At 40.3% G+C, this 22,545-nt stretch overlaps 1 protein-coding gene across 1 annotated transcript in view; it reads left to right on the top strand.

Annotated features, from left to right (window-relative positions):
- Positions 1-225: 225 nt before the first annotated feature.
- The window catches only part of Rab2a (RAB2A, member RAS oncogene family), a 67,783-nt gene continuing 45,463 nt past the window's right edge, over positions 226-22,545 (top strand). The window contains exons 1-2 of the mRNA XM_028769923.1: positions 226-490; positions 19,632-19,703. Of these exons, the coding sequence (XP_028625756.1) occupies positions 445-490; positions 19,632-19,703 (118 nt within the window). The 5' untranslated portion in view covers positions 226-444. The remainder of the gene's footprint in view (positions 491-19,631; positions 19,704-22,545) is intronic.

Below are 22,545 nucleotides of genomic sequence, written 5' to 3'. Positions count from 1 at the left end.
ACACACACACACACACACACACACACACACACACACACACACACACAAAGGGCGGCGACTGAACCCAGCAGGCTCTCTTTCCTCGCGACTCCGGGACACCGGGCCTGGTGGGCGGGGCTCCGGAGTAGGCGGGACTCCGACCGGAGGGCGCGGCCGCGGCTCCTCCCCTCTCCTCCGGCGGCGCCGGCGGCGGCAGCACTTCCGGGTCGGCGCGGAGGCGGGGCGGAGGCGCCGCGGCTGTTATTGTTCCGAAGGGCTGGGCCGCTGTGATCCGCGCTCGGCGCTGTCAGTTCGTCCCGCTGCCCCTCGGTCCTTGCTGCTGGCTCTGACGGCGGCCGACGGCGGGCGGGGCCCGGGTTCGCGGCCGAGCAGCGCCGGTGAGGGCGCGGAGGAGGCGCACAGCGGGAGGAGGAGCCGTGAGCCTGGCACGGAGCGGCCGCGGCCATGGCGTACGCCTATCTCTTCAAGTACATCATCATCGGGGACACAGGTTAGGCCAGCGGCAGACTGTGGGGGACCAGGGCGGGCAGGCGGGGCAAACGGCGGCGGCGCCGGTAGGCGCGGGTCAGGCGGCGCGGCGCCTCCCTTCCTCCCATCCTCCCTCGGTCCCCTGGCCGCCGCTCCATTTCCGCAGTGCTGGCGCTGGTGACGTGGGCGCTGCGAGCGGCCGCGGCCTGGCTGGGCCTTCCCTGCTCCGCCCGGGCCCGCTGCAGCCGGGCCCGCGGCAGCCGTTTGCCACTCCCGGAGAGTATGACAGCAGGACGGCCGTCCCCGGGGGCCCCCCGCCTCGACTGTCTCCGCGGCCCGGGGAGGGAGAGGGAAGCCGAGCGAATTAGAGCGTGACAGGCCCCAGTCCGGATTTTTCTCCCTGTTCCCACCTCCCCGACCTGCACGCTTCCGTCTAGGCCCTGGCAAGGCGCACCCTGAAGTGGGACAGCCTGTTGAGGAGAAAAAAAATTTTAAAAGGAAAAAAAATATCTTGTTTTGAAACAACCTCAACCTCCAAGTCCGAATAAGGCAGATCACATGACTCGATGGCAGGGCAATTCTTTTCGGGGTCATTAAAGCACTGGCGACTTTTGCCACGTGTATGCCGGGGTTATTTGATTTGATAGTAATACAAGGCAGGTCAGTGCTCTCTGGGTGTGAGCATACTATGGGTATGCTCACTGACTACTGATTTTTTTCTCTTTTTTTTTTTTCCAGTTGTGTCAAGTCCAGGTTCACAACTGCTAATTTTCAGGTGATCTCGTGTACATTTGTAGCAAAAAGGAAAAAAAAAATCAGTTCCCACTTAAAAAATAGCATCCAAATAAGTTTCTCAAGCAAATAAGCAAGCTGTTCATGAAATACTTTGAATACCTGCGATTTGGGCCTCATTTCTAATCTAATAATAAACGTAAAGCTTGTTTAGGTGTTAAAACTATTAATACACCAGAGTCTGATTTCAGTGGTGACTGTTGCACAACTTGGACCCCTTACACAACTTTGTAAATGTAGAAGCAGCTTGAGGTTGCTCCATGATGTAGCAGGTTCTATAAGTAACTCTGGAAGTATGATGATTGCTGCCCAATAAAAACTTCCTGCTGTAAATACAGTTTTTCAGCAAGGTGTGTGTGTGTGTGTATGTGTGTGTGTGTGTGTTTATACTATGTACATGCCTGATGTCTGTAGAGGCCAGAAGAGGGTGTCATATCAGATAACCTGGAACTGGAGTTATGAGCTACTATGCATGGCTGTTGGGAACTGAACCCATGATCTCTGAAAGGGCAGCAAGTGCCCTTAACCACTGGGCCATCTCACAAGGCCCCAAATTAAGAAACCTTACAAGGAAGAAAAAGACTCTGAAAATATTAATCCATTTATAAATAAGCTCTGACTCTGAGAAGTTCCTTCCAGGAGTTCCTAATTTGTCTCCACAGTCCTGCTTTGATATCAAGATGTGATGGCTGTACCATAGGTCAAACAAATGCAGAGCAAAATTACAGATCATGCACCCCAAATTGCAGGATCTTATTTATTTGGTGAAAATTATTTTGGTGCACTGGTTCACATATAAACCTTGGGGGTCTGACAGAGTTGCCTTTCTGGGATGAAGTGGGTGGTGACTTTTGTTTAGTGAACAGGAAAGGAAACTGAGAAGGTCTTCCTGCAAAGAGGAAGAGCCACCTAGCAGTAAAGTGTCAGGATTCCACAGAGTTGTCTCTAGTGTTAAATTCACTAGAAATTGAACTGTTGGTGGAATGGTATGGTTTGAGTGTTGGATTAGGAGGCAAATGGGTATAAAAAGCAAGTTACAAAAATGTAAGTTATATATACCTTTTCTTTCTTAAGTTTTAATATGGTAATATTAGTGTCCACGTTGTTTCTTGTGTGCATGGCCCAGCCAGGTTTCCATAGTTGCTGTCAACAGTATTTCATGTTTGGGAGTGTTCGGGAGAAGGTTTCAATGAGCAGTAGTCACTCCTTGAGTAAATCTCATGGGCTACTACCTACTGCCACACGCAGAGCTTGTGCCATTTCACTTTGCTGCCCATCCTCAGGCTTCGAGGCTGTGTCCTGTACTGCGGAAGGCAGAGCCTCATAGATGGTCTTCATCTCGTCTCTAACTTAGCAGTCTTCTGATAAATCTTCTCACTTGACTTCATCCACTTTGCTTATTTACAAGCTTTAAAATATTCTTCATTTTAGCTGTTCTTTGCTTATTAAGTAAAGGATGCTGGATTCTCTGGGCTGCCACACCCAGGTAGTCAGTCACCTTTTACCTCTTGCTTCTTTTTTATTCAGAACACTTGAGTCTTTTCATCTCTTGAGATGATATTTCTTTTATTCTTAAAAATTTATGTTTGCAGTAGTAGTACTGTAGCATGCCTCTCTTGGTCAGTGGTGGTCCTTGATGCTAGTTTTTCTTAATTGACACTTTTCTTACTGATGTACTTTTTCTGCTTTGCAGATTTTTCTTTTTTTAAATATTCCCTAAAGAATACTAAGACTTGGTTTGTATGGACTTTTCTATCACATACGCTTTTAGTACTGTCTGGGTGGTAGATTGCCATAAAGAATTCTTAAGGCTTTTTACCGTTTCTACATAATATCAATGCCCTGTTGTCTACCCTTTAGCTTGGGGGATTCTTTTATTCACTTTTGCTTATTTATTTATTTATTTATTTATTTATTGAGATGGGATCTCATTTCTGAAATGATTCTTCTGCTCCAGGTTCTTCAGTGCTGGGATTACAGATTTATCTAGTTCTTATTTTTTGTTTGTTTGTTTGCTTGTTTGTCTTTTTTTTCTTTGGGGGGGTGTCCTGTTATGGTTTTGTTGTTTGTTTTTATAGACAGATTTTTTTTCAATACAGGGTTTCTCTGTGTAGTCCTGGCTGTCCTGGAACTCACTTAGACAGATTTTTATATAGCCTGGGCAAGCCTCAGTTTCTTGGTGTGGGGAAGGATAACACTGAAATGATCTTGCTTAGACTTTCAAGTACTGGGATTACAAGGCATGTGTCAGTTTGTACAGCCCAATTATTTATTTTTATTTTTATTTTTAGTTAAGGTCTCCTGTTTGTAACATAGGTTGGCTTCAACTTCAGATCTTTCTGCCTCTGTCTCCTGAATGCTGGGATTACTGGCTTGTACCATTGGGTCTGTTATCTGTTAATCTTTCAACACATTCATTTGGTTTCTATTTTACAGATGAAGAAAGGTAAGCTATGTTGCTTCGAAAGGTTTACTTTTAGTAATTGTGAAACAAAGACCTTGGGTTGTTCTATACTGGTGGCTTGCTTCACTCCCATTTGGCATATCCCTACCTACCTCAGTTTTACCTTTACCTCAGTATACATCCTGGATAATCTGGGACTTGCCGTATAGATCAGGCTACCCTCAAACTCATAGAGATTACCTGCCTCTGCTTCCCAAGTGTTGGAATTAAAGGGGTACATCACCATGCCCTCTCCATTTTGCTTTTTATAGCTATGATAAAGTTAGGTTTCTCCCAATTATCTTAAATTCTCTCATCTTCAAGTATAGCTGATAATGACTTTGTGACCACATTGGGAGAGAAAGGGAAGATGAATATTGTCAGCTGTGTTATTGCAGCCAGCTCCTTGAAGGCAGGATGGTGCCTGGCAGAGGCAGTGCTGTCATGAGTGATTCGTGTTTGAGATGTAGGTTTTGCTGGGCACGTAGCATGGCATTTACCAAATTATTCTTCATTTCTAGAAATTATAAAGGGCACAGAGATTGGTGAGTTTTGTGTAAGTGGGGAATATAGGATATGTTAATTTTCTGTTGTTACTGTAACAAGCTACCAGAAAATTAGTAGCTCAAACAAAACGTATTTATCTTAGAATTCAACAGTTCAGATGGATGATGTGTCTATCTTGGCAAAAGTCAAGCCTTTAGCAAGGCTAGGTTCTGTTCTGGAAAGTCCTTTCTCATACAGGTTGTCCAATATCTGTAGCTGCAGGGCTCCTATCCCTGTTTCTTTGATGGCTGTCATTTGAGGGCTTTTCCCAACTTTCCATATCCATAAACATATGATAGAGAGTGCATGCACTAGTTGTTTTTCTCTATCTTCAAAGGTAGTAACAGTTGTCCACATTTTTTTTCTTGTGTCCTGTCTTTCTTTTTTGTTTGTTGGTTTGGTTTGGGGAAGGCTGTTTTTCTGGGTTTTGTTTGTTGATTTGTTTTTGTTTGTTTGTTTGTTTGTTTGTTTTGGTTTTTCAAGACAGAGTTTCTCTGTGTAGCCCTGGCTGTCCTGGAACTCACTCTGTAGACCAGGCTGGCCTCGAACTCAGAAATCCGCCTGCCTCTGCCTCCCAAGTGCTGGGATTAAAGGTATGCACCACCACCACCCGGCTGATTTTTTTTTTTTTTTTAAGACAAAGTTTCTTTATGTAACAGCTCTGGCTGTCCTGGAACTTGGCTTTGTAGACCAGGCTGGCCTCAAACTCACAGAGATCTACCTGCCTCTACCTCCTGATCACTGGGATTAAAGCTATGCACCACCATGCCTGGGCCATGTCCTGCCTTTCTAAATCTTCTTGTGTCTCCCATCTCTGGTTAATGTAAGCGTTTCCACTTTTAAAGATACATGCAATTACATTGGGTCCACCTGGATAACCAGACTAACCTTTCCTTCTCTGAGTCTTGAGTATTGTTTTTGCTTTTGTTGGTTGGTTGTTACTTTCTAGGTCTCATTATGTAGTCACTGCTGATCTTGAGCTCGCAGCAGTTCCAGCTGCTTCAGCCTCTCAAGTGCTGGACTTACAGTCATCTTTACATCTAGCTGCTATAACATTGTATAGGGCAATCTCTCTGCTCTTGTAACTCACTGTATCTGAACATTGGTATGCATTCAGAGACTTTGTTTTTAGTTGGGGGTTAAGAAGCTGCCATAATACAACACTGCTCATAACTAAGTTGGATTTTAGACCCTAGACTTTCTGACTCCAGAATCTGCAATTTCCCCTGTCTTGTAAAGATCCCTTTGCTTTTCCTCAGCTCCTTATCAAATTGTTTTTTGTGGGCTTGTTAATCTCTTGGTTTGTTGAGTTGCCATTTGGTGCTACATAGTGCTTTAGTCCCTTTATTTAAAGAAATAGTACATGCACTCATACAAACCAGGAGTGATGGTGCATGCCCCTAATTCTAGCACTCAGGAGGCCAAGGCAGACAAATCTCTGTGAGGTCAAGGCCAGCCTGGTCTACCGACTTCTAGGGCTACACAGAGAAATCTTGTCTTGAAAAACCAATCTTAAAAAATGAAGAAAAAAAATGTATAATTGGCTTTACATTCTAAGAGAGTTCGTGTTAAAGTTCATGATGGCAGAGCAAAGGCATCGCCACAGGAGCAGCAGAGAAGTTACATTTTGATCCACAACCATGAGCAGAGATGGAGGGAGCACCGAGGATGCTCTTTCTCCTGCAACCTCAGAGCCTACCCGCCATACCCCCACCACCCTTGGGATGCATGTCTTCCTACAGGAACAAGGCCACACCTCCTAAACCTTCCCAAACAGTTCCACCAACTAGGTGCCAAGTATTCAAACTTACACGCTTATGGGTGCCATTCTCATTCAGACCACCACAATGTATGACAATGAATTTGTCTGTTTCCTTGAATGATTCTGTAATTATCTCACATTTGTTTTAAAAACCAACCCAGATTTGACCATGCTGCCTAGTGTCCAAATAATCCAGATTAAAATGAACCAAACAAGTTCATTTTTTGCCCTCTATGTGTCCTAATATAATTTATTGACTTCTTTCTCCAGCCCCCAGGACATTTCTGCTTACCTTCTTTGAGACCATGTGGTACATTTTAAGTAGTTTGTTATGGCTTGTCTTTAGTGTTCCTAGCCTTTCTTGTGTTTTCTTATACTTAGCATTTTTTTTCCTTTTTTGAATCTAAATGGTTTATATAAGTTTCCTCATATTAAGATGATTAGCAATCTTTTTGTTCATCCATCTCCAACTCCATTAGTGATTTTTTTTTCAATATATGTGAGCATTTATTTGTATGGGTATATGTGTGTAGGGCATATGCATGTGGAAGTCAGAAGTTAACATTGGATGTCTTCATTTTTCTCCACGTAGGTTTTTCTTGGGAGAGAGTGTTTTTGTCTTTTTGACACAGAGTGTCTTGATGAAGCTGGAGCTCATCAGATTGGCTAGACTGGTTAGCCAGAAAGTTCCAGGGATCTCTGTCTGTGCTGTCTATCTGTCCCCCACCCCCACCTTGCACATATTATCACCATACCAGGGAGTTAAGTTCTTGGTCCTCTAGCTCTTGCCAGTCTTTCTACTCCCTTCTTCCTTGATGTTCCCTAAGCCTTAGGTGTACGGATTATGTTGTAGATATATCAGTTGGGACTGAGTACTTCATGGTCAGTTGTTCTTTACATTTTGATTATGGATATGGATTCCTCTAACTTTTTATGTAATCCATTACAATATTTTAAAATTTATTTTGATAATTTGAAAAATGAAATGTTTTGTATATAATCATTGAATTTGAATGTATTTCTGTTATTAGGTACCACTGTTAGATAGACAAGGATCAGGACATAGATAATAATAAACTTCTGGCTTTTATAGCACATCTCACACAGGAAGCAATAATGTGAATATCACATTTCCCAAGATCTGTTATGTCACCAGTACATTATAGACCATTATAAAGGCTATTGTTCTGTGGGATTAAAATATAAATTTCTGAGTTTTCCATTTGTAAAATTGACATAATGTCTGCCAAGTGTCTGTTCAAGCCCCATTTCTTCTAACTTCATAGCAGTGTTTGAATTCAAGTGTCAGTAAATCCCCCTGAACTCCCACACTCCAGTGTCATTCTCTTCCCCACATCCTGCCTTTCTGTGTTTATAACCCCTGTGTGAATGAATTACGATTTGAGAAAAAATAAATAAATTATTTAAGATTTTAAAAAAGAGTGTCAGTAAAGTGTCTCTCTTACTTATTTACTGCTGGTATGCTAGTGTACGTAGTTATGTTCGTGCTTGGTATGCTGACATGTGCCTGTAATTCCAGCATCTAAGAAGCTGATTCTGAGTTAGAAGCCAGTTTAGGGTGTATAGTAAGTTCCAGGCAAGCCTGACTATATCAAAGCCTTATCTCAAAATGAATTAACTACTATTTATTAAATAAGCTTTGTTGAAGACAAGCATTTGTCCATTTTTAGCAATAACTGCTATGCACCTAGACGTCAAATGTTATCACAAGTCCCTCTGGTTATTTTGGCCTACACCACACTCTTGGACACTTTCCAAGAGTCAGTATTTATAATTAGAAGATTTTGATTGGTGTGGTGTCTCCACTGTATGACCTTGGTTAAGCTCAGATCTCTGCATCTTATGTAATGCCAAACTTACATACTTCACTGGGTTTTTGTTTTTTGAGCTTGATATAAAACTATGTACAGGTGCTTTATAAACCACAAAGTGGCTTACTAATAGTAGTACTTAAAGTTAATTGTTCCCTTCATTGAGCTTCCTAAATTTAAATTAGTGGGGTAGGTTTTGTCTATTTAAAAAGACTAGTTTGCTGATTTCAATCTAATGATCACAAAATAGTAGCTATTTTGATCTTGATGTCCTTTGTATTTAATAAACTTGAAAAGGTTCTTTTCTGTCTCAGATATCTTCCTGAACTACCCAAGATTGGAAAAACCAATGTCAGAGAAAGACATTCCAGTTTTTACCAGTCTTCGGAAACCAATGGTAGGGCAGTAGTCACCCTCTACCTGGACTTCCTCTGTGCTTGCTTTTATGATGTGCTGGCTACTTTTATATCAACTTAACACAAGCTAAAATCATTTGGGAAGCAGGACTTTCAGCTGAAAAAAAAGTCTCCATAAGATTGGTTTATCAGGAAGTTTAGAGTGCATTTTCTTAGTGATTGATGTAGGAAAGCCCAGCCCATTTTATGTGGTGCCACTTCTAGGCTGGTGGTGCTGGGTACTATAAGAAAGCAAACAGAGCAAGCCATGAGGGAGCAAAGCCTTTTGGCAAGCAGCACTCCTCCATGGCCTCTACATAGGTTCCTGTCTCCAGGTTCCTACCTTGTGTTCCTGCCCTTACTTCGCTGGATAAAATGGTAATGCCATAAGTAAGATGGGGTGACTACAATCGTGAACATGAAATTATCCTTTTCCTCCTCTAGTTACTTTTGTTTATGGCTTTATTAGAGCAATAGAAACCATAAGACACCACATGAAGGATTTTTCTCATTTTTGAACCCCTTTTTGAAAGAAGGAATTTTGTAGTTATACATACCTGTTTTTGTAAAAATGAATCTGTTGGTAGAGCTATCACATCTGTTTGGATAAAGTAAAACTCCCTCAGTCTCAAAGGGGGAAGTAAAAGTGTGCATGGCCCTAATCACTTCTGCTTAAAACTTTACTTCAGTCGGTAGAATAAAATAGCAGAATGACTTACCAGTTATAAGTTAAAACAAATAATTGTATGTCTGACCCTTGAATCCTAATTTCATCAATGGAATTGTGCAGTAATTACTTTTGTACTTTTTTTGGGGGTGTCCTTTGTAATGCATGTATAAATCTTAGTTTTTAAAATTTTCGGCATAATTAAATCTGTTTCTTAGTCTACTTCTGTGTTGTCTAATAGAAACCAGCTCTACTTAAACAAGATTTTAGCAAAAACCTTGGCTAGTATACAGAATTTGGAGGAAGATGGTAGAATCAAGTTTCAAAATGGGCATAATCAAGGAAAATAGGACACAGCCAGATGGTACCACACAGCCTGCTTAAGAAAATGGTGGGCTCACACCAGTGACTCCATTGAGCTCTTTCATCTGTGTTGTGGCAACTATGGACTGTTCTCCCAGTGACCCTTGGTATTGTAGCACCCTCTCAAGATTCCAAGTTCTGAACTGCAATATCTGATTGGCTGAGTCTCTGTCAGTTTTCCATCTTAGCTTCCAAGGAGATCACAGATGCTCAGCCTCTAGAGCACTGGGATTGCAGATGCATGTCAGCACACCCAGCCATTTATCTTTTGTCTTTAGTGTTGTTATTGGTAATTTGTGCATTTGTGTCAAAAGCTGGATTTCTGGATCAGCTGTTATCTGCATTTGAATTTTTATAGATGTTGCCAGAAGACCTTCATAAGTCTAAGGGTGTTTAATCTGAACTTCCTGTATATTTCATGGTCTTAAATTTAACAAGCTTCTTTATCATTAATTATATGGATTAATTAACTAGTCTATATTTCCTAATTTAGGAATTTGTTTTTGTTACTGTTACTCCTTGGGTTCTTAGCTTAATCAGTAAATGACATGAAATAGTTTATTTTGCTTACAGCTTTTAACTTTATGACAAAACATTTATATCCTAACATACTTCTTACAGGTCATGTATAATGGATTTTATTCCATAGTAATAATATATGTATCTACCTTCTTTCCATAGCATCATGAAAGAATGTTTTCTTTTTAAGCTACTTAATTTTGAGACAGTGTCTTACTGTGTAGTCCAGGCTGACCATAGGCCTCAGCGATCCTTCTACCCCAGTCCCTTGTACTCTAAAGTTATAAGAATGCAGCACTGTGTCTATTTTCATGTCATTTATTTTGCTTTATTTCCCAGCGCTGGAAACTTTTATTTAATAGGTCTATAGTAGAGGACAGTTGGCCTCACTTTTTTTTCCATTTTATTTTTTGAGACTGGGTTTTACTGTGTAACCTGGCAGACATCAAACTTGCAATTTTGCCACCTTGTCCTCCAAGGTACTGGGCTCACGGGTATGTGCCACTTTGCTGCCCAGCAATGTTTGAGGTAAACAACAACAACAAAAAAGTTTTTTAGATTTCTCATGATAGATTCATTTTATGATGAACCATAGCAAAAGTCGTGTGGATGAGATCTTTCAATACAAGTCAGTTGGATTAGATACTACACAATTATTTCCATTGTGGTTTGTGATGGTGTGTGTGTATAGAGGTCAGAGGATAATTTTGGGTATCCTTTCCTCAGGAGCTTCTCTTGTTTTGAATCCTTTCAAAAAGGATCTCTCACTAACCTGGAATTAATTGATTAGAGTCCAGAGATCCTCCTATCTCCCTCTCCAGTGCTGTGTTTACAAGCACATACCACCATATTTGGCCTTTTTACATGTATATTGGGGATTGAACTCAAGATTCTCCTGCTTGCATTGCAAGTACCTTATCCACCAAGCCATCCCCCCAGCCCCTGCAAGGTTTCTTTTAGACAAAGCACAGAGTATGCTGCATTTTACATAGTAACCTAGGGCTCAGAAATGTGTACAAGCAATCCTCATCTTAACCTTATAGAGTCAGGTTTAACATTCTGTGTTTTGTTCTAGTTCGTTTGTGTTGGCTATGACTTACTAAGTTGAGCTCATGGCCTAGCTAGTTATACTTAGAATTTAAGACCTGGGGCTGGAGAGATAGTTCAGTAGAGCACATGCTGCTCTTGCAGATGACCCAAGTGTAATTCCCAGCACCCACATCAAGTGCCTCACAGCTTCCTGTGACTCCAGCCCCAGGAATACCTGATACCTCTGGCATCTGCAAGCACCTGCACACAGATACACAGCAAATACATAATTTAAAAAAAAATTTAAGTTATTATCTTAGGGTTTTATTTCTGTGAAGAGACACTATGACCATAGTAACTCTTATAAAGAAATTTAACTGGGGCTTAATTAAAATTTAATTGGAACTTGCTTATAGTTTCAAAGGTTTAGTCCATTATCTTCGTAGCAAAAAGCATGAAGAGTATTGGGGCAGCCATGGTGCTAGAAATGGAGCTGAGAGTTCTATATCTTGATCTGTAGGCAACAGAAGGAGGCTGTGTGCCACACTGGGTGTGGCTTGAGCATAGGAGACCTCATAGCCTGCTCCTACAGTGACACACTTCCTCCAACAAGGCCACACCTCCTAATAGTGCCATTCCCTATGGACCAAACATATTCAAACACATGAGTCTCTGAGGGCCATTCCTATTTAAACCACCACAGTTATCCTGGATGACTCTCTGGTTCCAGCAACAGACGTTATATGTTGCAAAGTAGGGTGTACTTTGATTGAAACAAACCAGTGGGGAAAGTAGAATGAGTTGGGAGGAAGAAAGGAACAGGCATAGTATTATTTTGAAAATGTTTATTTGCATTACTTGCTATTAGATTAATACATAAGTTACTCCCTAAGAAAAGTACTAAACACTTTTGTTTTCCATTTTTTATTCATTTGTTTTTATATAGATGTGTATATGTGTGCCTAAGTATATTGTCTGTACTACATTCATTGCTAGAGGACTGTGAAGGTCAGAAGAGGTATTGGAGCCTCTGGAATTAGAGTTATAGCTATGAGGTGCTGTGTGTGTGCTGGGAACTGAACCTGGGTCCTCTGCAAGAGCAATAAATGCTCTTGACCACTGAACCATCCTTTTTAGTCCTGTTTTATGATTTTTGAATTAAATTATATCTAGCTTTGTATTTGTAATTGTATTACACCTAAACTAAGCTTTTCTATACTTATATTCTAGATATTCCAACTTCACCAATTAAATTTGGCTTATCTTACTGGAGGATGTTTTTAATTATGCCAAGTATATCAGTCAGAGTTTACCTGGCTGACAGGAATCACCCAGAATTTGAACAAAGCAGGAGCAAAATAAGCAATCCTTAACTGTAATGAAATTAGAGTCAAGACGGGGGAAGACTGGCTAAGGGGCAGAGGAAAAATTAAGGAACACAATAAAAGGACTGAGGGTGTGGCTCCATTAAATCTGCCTAGTGTACACAAAGCCTTGGGTTTAATCCCCAGCACCACATAAAAACTGACTAACATGTCTACACATCTGTTATCTCAGCTTGTAGGAGATAAAGGCAGGAGATCAAATGTTTAAAGTCATCCTCATCTGCATACCAAATTTGAGACCAGCCTGGGCTACATTGGACTCAGCCTTAATAAAAATATAGAAAGAAATAAAACTGGGGGGAAAAAGAGCTTCTACCTTTACAGCTAGGCAGAGCATAAAGGAAGATCTGACACCTAGGTCATTGGAGGGGGTGAGGCTCAGGTCAGCCCATAGCAGTTTACTGAGGAGCTTAGATGGGTTGGATCCTGCAGGAACTCCAGTGGCAGCTGAGGCAATACTGGGGCAGTTGGCCATAGATAGACACAAGTGCTGTTGCTGTCCAGAAGCTGGGCTGTGCCCTGCTGCAGATCCTCTGACTTCACTAGCAGGGAATCAGTTGACTACCATCCTATTGTACTCCTTCGAGTTTACCTTTTCAAAGGAAAATCACATGTAAATTCAGGATAGATCATGGCAGGCATGGGATTCTAATGTAGCACAGTCACAGTTTATTCCCTAGAATACTTTCCTGTCTGAAAAATGTCCCATTTTTAAGAAAAAGTTGAGAGGCTGGAGAGATGGCTCAGCAGACTGCTCTTCTAGAAGTCCTGAGTTCAATTCCCAGCAACCACATGGTGGCTCACAACCATCTGTAATGGAATCTGATGCCCTCTCCTGGTGTGTCTGAAGTCAGCTACAGTGTACTCATATACATTAAAAAAAAAATTGAAAAAGTAGTCATTTTTCTTGGAAGTGTAGACTAGACTTGTCATAGAGAACTGAGTAGCCTCTGCGTTCTCTTATGCAAACACATTAACTCAGCATTCACTGAGCATCTGCTTTCTGAGCCTGCTGACCTCTGGACTAATTGTCAAATGACCAGAGTCAGTGTTTACTATACCTGAAGAAGAAAGCTAGATTTCATTCAGATAGTGATGGTACGGTTTGCTAACTGGTTGATAAAGTTGGCCCAAATGGGTAAACTGTCAGGCTTGTCTTTAGGTTCTAGGAAAGGGAACAGTACCAGCATGCTGCCACTTTGTGTCTGTCCTCTTCATGCGCCTCAGTAGATGTCATTAGGTCAGTAGTGTGATCACTGTAATATGAGCAAACAGGGCTTGAAAACCTAAAGCAGTCTTTCTTGTCAGTGCTGTACAGGATTCAAATTAGGCCAGTAAGTATTAGTCATCTCTCACATTTGTTGGTTGTTGGTATACACTGAAATACAGAACGTTCACCAAATGCTTAAAAAATTAGAATAGATATTACTTTGAAGAATTAGATACACCCCTGCTCTACAGGGTTAGAATCAACAGAGCTGGAGATTGGAACTTATCTTAGTGGCAGAACACTACTTGTCTAGCAAGCACTAAGCCTTGGATTAGTATTCAACATGGGGATGGGGGTCGGGGAGACTCAACAAAGCCAGCTGTGATAAGGTCTCTGAGGAACTGGTTATAGACTGTCGTCTGAAATGCTCTTGTGAGTGACTATATAGTTGTAATGGCATAGCGGGGTATCAAATGTTAAAATAATCCTTCCCTTCTACCTCTTTACTCCCATATCCATGGCACAGTTGTATGTAGTAGAGATTGAAAAAAATGTATTATTAATTATAAGAGTTAGAAAATACCTTATTTGTGTAAGGTAATACTTATTTGTGTAAAGTGAAAAGAATGAAAAAGGTGTTTCAGGAAGTGAAAAAGATTCTAAAGAATGGGCACTTCAAATCCAGGCTCTTAATTTACAGACACACACACACACACACACACACACACACACACACACATACACTAGTACAAAAGTATAAGAGGTCTGAAAATTGGCTGTGGAGATGAAAAATGGCATCATACAGGTATAGAGGGCCTGAAGTGCATGTGCCCACAGGGTAGAGTCTTTACTGAATACAGTGGGGAGGCAGTGGGGGGGTTTCTTTGCAGTGGAGAAACCTGACAAATTGCTTCAACCAAGATGAGCAGTTACTTTTTTGATATGTTAAAAATAAAAATCTTCTCTGTGGACTTCCTCTCAAACACTCATGACCCAAACCTAGTCATGACGAAAAATGAAATTTCAATAGGGAATGCACTATAGAGCAGCTGAGCAGTATCCCCAAAATGGCCAGTCTGATCAAAGGCAAGGAAAGGTGAAGATTCTATCTACCATGGCCTGGGAGCCCATGGAAACATATTAACAAATGTTTTAAGATGCCTCAGTGGTATCCTGAAATCCAAGAGTAAGAAAAGGAAAATGAGGATTTTGAGGAACTAAAGGGAGAAAGGGGCTTGCCTCACAGGTATGCTCCAGCACTGGGGGCAGAGAACAGAAGTAAACTACGAGTGCTGTCTACTGTGAATTCATTGTGGACCCTTAGCCAACAGCTGCTAGGTGCATAGTGTGTCTATGGCTTTGATGACCCTGCTTGTAAAGGCCTGTCAGTGAAGCCTGACTTCATATGTTGGCCAGAGTCCAGGTTTGTTTTCTTAGAGTTCATGCCACACCCAGGGAGAGCAAGACAATAAGAAAAGCCTGTCAGGATTCCCCTCCAGCTTTGAATGTAAAGGATATTGTGTGCTCCCCAGAAGCTAGACAATGAAATCAGTTGTTTGTAACACTTAACCAGAAAGTGTTTATATTTTAAAAATTAGAAAGCGTTACTATTTTATGGATACTGTCATAGAACATGTGGTACTGAAATCTTAAGGACATGTTAAGGTGAGGGGCATGGACTCTGGATAGTAGAAGAACACTAAGTAAATATGTTCAAGCAGGATGTGTGTGTGTGTGTGTGTGTGTGTGTGTGTGTATACAAACTGCAGTAATGAGAGTCTGAGGCAGAAGACTCAATTTGGGGCTAAACATGGTCCATACAGTAAAATCCTATTTCAAAAGTAAAAATAATTTTAATGTACAAGGGCAAACTACATAAGTGATATTGGCAGAGAGGCATATAGACATTCATTTGAAGCTACCTGCTTTGCTCATTTCTTTTCCTTGATTGCATCCTAGAAGTAGTCCCATGTTCTGTCACACTAACAGAAAATAGATGATTTGCATGGCAGGGGTGAGTTCTTTATGACATCTTATATCCCCACCATCCAAAAAACAATTTTTTTAAAGATATAGGTTCTTGGCTGTGAAGCCCAGATTTGCCTAATACTATGTAACCCAGGCTGACCTCAGATTCACAGCAATTCTCCTGCTTCAACCTCCCATGTGCTGGGATTACAGGCATCACCAGCACAGGTTTTTTAAATTGATTCTTTAGCAGTCTTTCAACTTTGTCAGTGTACTTGATTTTAATGCTTTCCATTTTTCAAGGGAGTGTCTTACATTGTTCAAGCTACATTTTTTTGGTAACATTGTATTAATTTCTTTATTTCTGTGACCAAGTAGTAGTACCTAGAACATAGCAGGTGAACATTAAATAAATGGTTTTCATCTTTCTTTTTGTGGGGTTATTGCATTTTCAGGGTGTTTACATTGTTTTTTGTTTTGTTTATAGCAGCATGGCTGTTTTCCTGGCTTTCTTTCCTGTGTCTTTGTTTCTTTAACCTTGTTTCATTCTTATTTGTTCTTTGTGGTATTGTATAGTTTGGGGGTTTGTTTATTAAGACACGGCCTCTTATAGCCTAGACTGGCTTCAAACTCTGTAGCCAAGAGTGAACTTAAAATTATTATCCTTTTGCCTCTTATTTCTAGTGCTGATATTACTGATGTGTATCACCATGTCTTGTCCTTTTTATTAACACAGAGAAATGTATAAAATATTAGATTTTGTTGCATTTTCGCACATATATAGATCACACATTGATCATATTCTATTACCTTGTTTTTCTCCTCTTCTCTAATAATTTCTTTCTCTCTCTTTCTTTCTTTCCTTTCCTTTCCTTCTTTCTTTCTTTCTTTTCTTTTTTTTTTTTTTTTTTTTTTTGCCTGTAGGTAGGACATACCAGAAAAAAAGAAGTAAAGTTTGTCTTTCCGAGTCTGCTTTATTTTGTCTAACATGCAGGGACCATATCTGCTCAGCTTGGTATCGTCAGCCACCAGAGTAGTGTGCAGTTGGGACAATGGAAAGACACACAAAACCAATAATAAAGTTAAATTTAAAAAACAATTGGGGCTCTGAGAGTCGGAATCACCAACCAAAAAACGCACACAGGAAGCCGGGCAGTGGTGGCACACGCCTTTAATCCCAGCACTTGGGAGGCAGAGGCAGGCGGATTTCTGGTCTGCAGAGTGAATTCCAGGACAGCCAGGGCTACACAGAGAAACACTGTCTCGAAAAACAAAAAACAAAACAAAACAAAAACGTACACAGGCTGAACCTAGGCCTCCCACACATATGTAGCAGATGTGCAGCTTGATCTTCATGTAGTTCCCAAACAACTGGAATGGGAGCATCCCAAAAGCTGTTGCCCATCTGTAGAATATGTTCTTCTAGCTGTGCTGCTTTGTCTGGCCTCAGTGGAAGAGCCTAGCCAGAGATGTGAAGTGCCAGGATGTGGGAGTGGGGGGAAGGATTGTGGGAGGAGGTGACCAGGAAGGGTGAAGTAAACTGGATGTAAAGTGAATAAGTAAAAGATAAAATAAAACGAAGATTGTTTTTCTGGAAGGGAACAATATTGGAGCCTGCCAGTTGGAGCATGAAAACAGTTCTGAAGTCACTTTGCTTAGCCAGAAGCTGATATGAAAAGCTGGATTTTAAAGACACAACATAAACATTTTTTAAAAAGATATTCTTAAAATATACCTTTAAAACTTTTGACTGGGCCAGATAAATTTGGGTAGAAATTTTTCTATTTTCTATATTTCTCTATTCATCTTGAAGAAAATTTAATGCTTGAATTAAGTTTTTTTAATTTTCAGAATATTTTTAAATTTTATTTGAACCTGTGGTATTCCTTTGAGGGAGGAACACTATTTTCTCTCCATCTGTTTAGTTTTCTTTTTACTTTTGGATAAGTATGTGTGTTCATGCATGTACGTGTATGTTAGTATTATCCAGGGCTTTGTGCATGTTAGGGAATGCCACACAAATCACAACCCTGATAGGATTTTTTTTTCTCATTTTGTAGACAGGAAAATTGAGCTGAATTTTTATAACTTTTCTTGATCAAGATTTATGAATTAAAACTAAAAAAGATTTTAATTAAAGTTAAATTAAAAGGAAAGACTAATGAATATTAATTATAATGAAGTTATATATAGTAAGACTTTCTAAAAAGCTTTTGTCTGGTTACAGAGTAAACTAATATTTAAGTTAGACTTGCATTTCTACTGTAGGGTCTGTATAAATTGTATTAATTTAACATTTAGAGTTCAAATCCCAGATTCTCAGGAGACTGAGGCTGAAAGATTGGTGTAAATTCAAGAACAGCCTAGGCTACATAGCAAGACACTGTCTTAGAAAACCAAAATTAAACAAGCTTAAGCCTGGGCTAGGTTGTCTTTTCACTGGAGTTTTGTTTCCCACCTCCACCCCCTTCCTTTCTTCCTCTTCTCCTGTAGGACCATTGTATAACGCTGTTCTGTGCTAGTTAGCAGAGGCGCTGGCACATTCCATACCCTTGACTTTTTCCCCCCTTCATATTTTGAATGGAAGTTGGTTTTTGGCTTGTGAAAAATAGGATCATCACCAATTTTTAAGACTCTTGAAATTACCAGAAGTCCTAAATTGACTCATTGGATTCTTAGGAATCCCATGTTTCTTACAAAGGGCTCCTTGCCCAAAAGTTCTTGAGGACTAAGTAGATAAAACTTCAAGCCTTAAGACCGACCTACAGATTCTCTAGGGTGGGGCTTTGTAAATCCGAGTTTTAATGTGCCTCGATGTTTGTGTTTGCTACAGACATGGTCTTTAGGTACTCGCTTCTCACAGTACTATGTCCTGCAAATGGAACAATCAATGACTTGGACCCTAAGTTAAATAAAAAAATAAAAGGTTCAGGTAGGAGGTTTGCTTCCCTTTGAATTCAAGGAGAGCCTATGCTACATAAACTGGGACAGGAAAAAAAGAGACGCAGACTTGATGGTTGCGGCACTGTCGCATGCATCATTTGTGCTGACCAGAGAAGTCAGGATTCCTAACTCAAGGCCTTAAAGAGCAGTAGTATCAGCTTGGCAAGATGGAGCAGTGGGGAACTACCTGCCAGGAAGCCTGCTAACCTGACTTTGAGCTCTGAGCCCTTGTGGTAGAAGCAGAAAACCAATTGCTATAAGTTGTCCTTTGACTACCACCCATGCATCATGGAACACACTTCGACATACATACACATAGGCACCATGAATAGTATTGTCCACATTAGATGTTTTGGAAGAAGAAAAGATGACTAAATTTCAGGTCTTTTCCCCAAAAGCCCATTAAAGATCACATCCAGCTAATGGAAGAAAGGCCTTCATGAATGGAGGTGATCAGCCTCACAGAGCTCAGGGAGAGGTAGGAGGTGGTGGTAGTTAACTGTTGGCTGAAGAAAGCAGAGTCTTTGCCTTGTAAACACTTATGTTGTTTCCACGTTCTCAAAATACCACTGCTTTGGGCTTTCTCCTTTTTCTGAAGTCATCTCAAAACTAACGTTGAGATTTAGCTTACTAACTGCTCTGTGTGGCAACTATTAGTTTGCTGAACAAGACTAAGTTATCTTCTCTTGAGAGATGTGGGTGTGTTTTGAATGTGAGATTCTTGAAGATTTGTCCACTAAAGAAAAGGATTCAATACAGTGAAGCATAACCGTGAAGATAAAAGGGGCTGGCTAGCTCTCAGGCTGAGCCCTACCTGTGAAGAAACAGTGCTCTAGGATTGAAGGGACTCAGGCAGCACAAATGCATAGAGAAGGCTTGGCATAAAGATGTGAAACATTTGGTAAAAATCTGTTGGATTTAGACTTTTTAGATAATAAATGAGTTCTAAAGTTACTTTGTGTTCTAAGTGGGTTATGTGTTAACTGATTTAATTTGCCCAACTCTGTGATAAACATGCATTCTTATCTGTATTTTATAAATGACACAGAGGACAATGCATGTCCTATCCAACTTTCTTGGGGGATGCTGCTAAGACCTAGTTGCTGTTCTAGAACTTCCGCTGCCATGTCTCCTTTGCATGGAAAGCTAATGAGTAAGGAAGGGCAAAGTGTGGTTTTAAGAGGTTGAGAAGTGCAGATAATGATGGCTGTTCACAGCAGCAGAAGCTCTTGAAGCTACTTTTCTAAGGTCAGTCTTAATTTCTGTGTATTATTTTTTCTCTGATTGTTATTCATATTTTAATTTCCAGGTGTTGGTAAATCGTGCTTATTGCTACAGTTTACAGACAAGAGGTTTCAGCCGGTGCATGACCTCACAATTGGTAAGTTTTCTGAAAGAAAAAAACATTAAATGTTTTGAATAGCTTATACTAGTCAGTCCATTGAACAAGCATTGAAACTAGATTATTTGTTGTGCCGAATTTAGTGTCTATTGCTTTTAGAAATAAATACATAGTAAAAATAAATATTAAGTAACTTTTCATACAGGATTAGAATATGAAAGACATTAATAAGATTTCAGTTTTATTTAATTATGAATTATATTTTTAAGAGACAAAACTGCACCACAGTGGGTGCTTACTGGAAATTAAAACATGTCTAATAAGTGGGCTAACTGTTTCACCACTTTCTATTCATCTTTTCTACGTGTACTCTGAAGATAACAGTACCACTCCACGTTACCATAGCAGTAAATGAACTGTAATGGAAGGTGTTGGAGCAGTGCCCTCAGTGTGGCCATACTGCATGCTTGCCTATAGTCATTAACCAGGACTATTTGCCCATTACGACGCGTAAATGAGACAGGTACTAGTAACAAATAGTCATTCAGTGTTAGTTTACATAGTGTTACTACTACTATTTATCAGTACACAAAAGCTTCAAAATTAATATGAGTGAAAAACTAAATGTTTTAGATAGACATAGTTTGTATGAAAATTATATTGGTGTCAAGCATGGTGGCATGATCCTGCAAACCCAGTACTTGGGGAATAGAGATAGGAGGCTCACCACAAGTTCAGAGCTAGTGTGGTCATCATAGTGAGTTCTAGAGCAGCCAGAGCTATGTAGCAAGATGTCTCTTTAAAAAAATTAAATTATCTATCAATAGGATAGATAGATAGATAGATAGATAGATAGATAGATAGATAGATAGATCTAGAACAGTAGTTCTCAGCCTGTCATTTGCAACCCCTTTGGGGGTTGAACTATCCTGTCACAGAGCTCATACATCAGCTATCCTGCATATCAAATATTTACATTACTATTTATAACAATAGCAAAAATACAGTTATGAAATAGCAATGAAATAATTTTATGGTTGGGGGACCACAACTTGAGGAACTGTTTTAAAGGGAAACATTAGGAAAGTTGAGACCCACTGAGGTGGGGGGAGGAAGAAGGGGAGGAGGAGAGAGATCTGATAGGTAAGGAATCTAGCTGGATGATTCTTTTATGCTGCAACCTGCTAACAACTAGGATTGAGTTACATATAGAGAAAGGAAGTAATTGGAAATCTCAGTTCTTTTGTTTAGTAACATTCTTTCACTGATTGCCTAGCTCTGTCTGAGAGTTGTGTATGTTTGCTATGTTACTGTTTGTTTAAGATAGATCTCCAAGTATAAACAGGGTTTGAACTTGCAGTCCTTCTGCTTTCATGTTCTGAATTGTGACAGTTGTGTTCTACCACACTCAGTCTCTTCATTTTATTATTTTTTTCATTTTATTATTTTATTTACTCATTACACTTTACTAACAGTAAATGTCCTATCCAGCAGGGCATTAAACAGGGGTCCAGGGAGATCACCTGAAAGAGAAGATGGGGGAAACAGGCGAACACAAGGAAATGACGATCTGTCTATAGTCTGATCAGATCGAAATTTTTACTTTTTCACACACAAGTTATAAACACAAAAAGGCAGGATGTGGGGAGGGGATGACGCAGACGTGTAGGTGTTCAGGGGGAGTACAGATATCTTCCAGAACAGTGTCAGCTGGGTGAAGGTTCAGGGGACAGGTCACTATGACTCCGCCTATGATTCACTTGTCCTTATCTAAGTTGGTACTATCCACCAAGGCTACCTCTCTACAAGGTCTATGTATTCAGCCTGGCAATTTTCCACCAAAGCTGCTTGTTTACAGTAGCTTCTAGGCATCTGTTTCAGTGTTTTTCCACAGAGACGAGACCCAAGACTTTGTGTAAGCATGCATGTATGTCAGGCCTATTGCTGATTTGAGGCCTATGGCTGATTTTAGGCCTTCAGTGTATAAGCAGGGCTGCTCCTGACAAATAAATACAGGAGGATCTAGGAGTTCAAGGCCAACCAACCTCAGATACTTAGTGAGTTTAAGTTGAATCTAGGCAACATGAAGCCCTTTCTCAAAAAACCAAAGCCAAAGACTTGTGAGGGGAGGGTTAACAAGAAACTAAGGATATATAAAAACCTCTTAGAAAACCCTCTACTTTGTAAAGTTTTTTGTTTGAGTTTGTGATTTCTCTTGTCTGTCTGTCTGTCTGTCTGTTTGTTTGGTGGTGGTGGGTTTTTTTGCTTTTTGTTTTTGGGTTTTTTTGGGGGGCTGGGGGGAGTTGTTCTACATGGACAGACAGTGCTTTCCCCAGACAACAAGGGTGATTAAATGAAAATCTTAGTACCAAGTGTAGGATTCCTCCTTGTGAGTTTTCATTGGTCAAGGAGGTTCCAAAAGTACACACAGTAACTCAGGTTATTACCATTGTTTTTGGTTACCCACAAGAACTTAATAGCATGACCAACCCTGTTGATAAAGATACTACACAATATTGTTGCAGGACATAAAAAAATCAAATTGGAACTGATTTGGAAACTTCTTACCTGTTGGCTAATTTTATAATGCTGGAAGGTCCTAGGGCTTGCCTGGGAAAGACAAGCTATCAATGCTATTACCCAGCAGCAAGTACTGCATGGTATAATATCCTTTCAGGCAAGATCAGTGGCACAAATGTTATGGCAGCAACTATACACTTTTGGATTAGATTTGAGGACTGCTCCAAAGGAGGGAATACATATCTGAAACTTTAAATTTGGTCAAAAGCCCATGGCTAGGAAGGTCATAGGCCCTCGCCTCCTTAGGGCCTCCATATATTACTGTTGTTTTGTTAGATGAACATAATATCAAGCTGCCTTC

The sequence above is a fragment of the Grammomys surdaster genome, unplaced genomic scaffold (genome assembly GCF_004785775.1).
Source record: "Grammomys surdaster isolate TR1022 unplaced genomic scaffold, NIH_TR_1.0 64, whole genome shotgun sequence".
In the NCBI taxonomy this organism is placed as follows: Eukaryota; Metazoa; Chordata; class Mammalia; order Rodentia; family Muridae; genus Grammomys; species Grammomys surdaster.
Note: the sequence above shows the minus strand (reverse complement) of the source record. Positions and strands in the feature narration are given on the sequence as shown.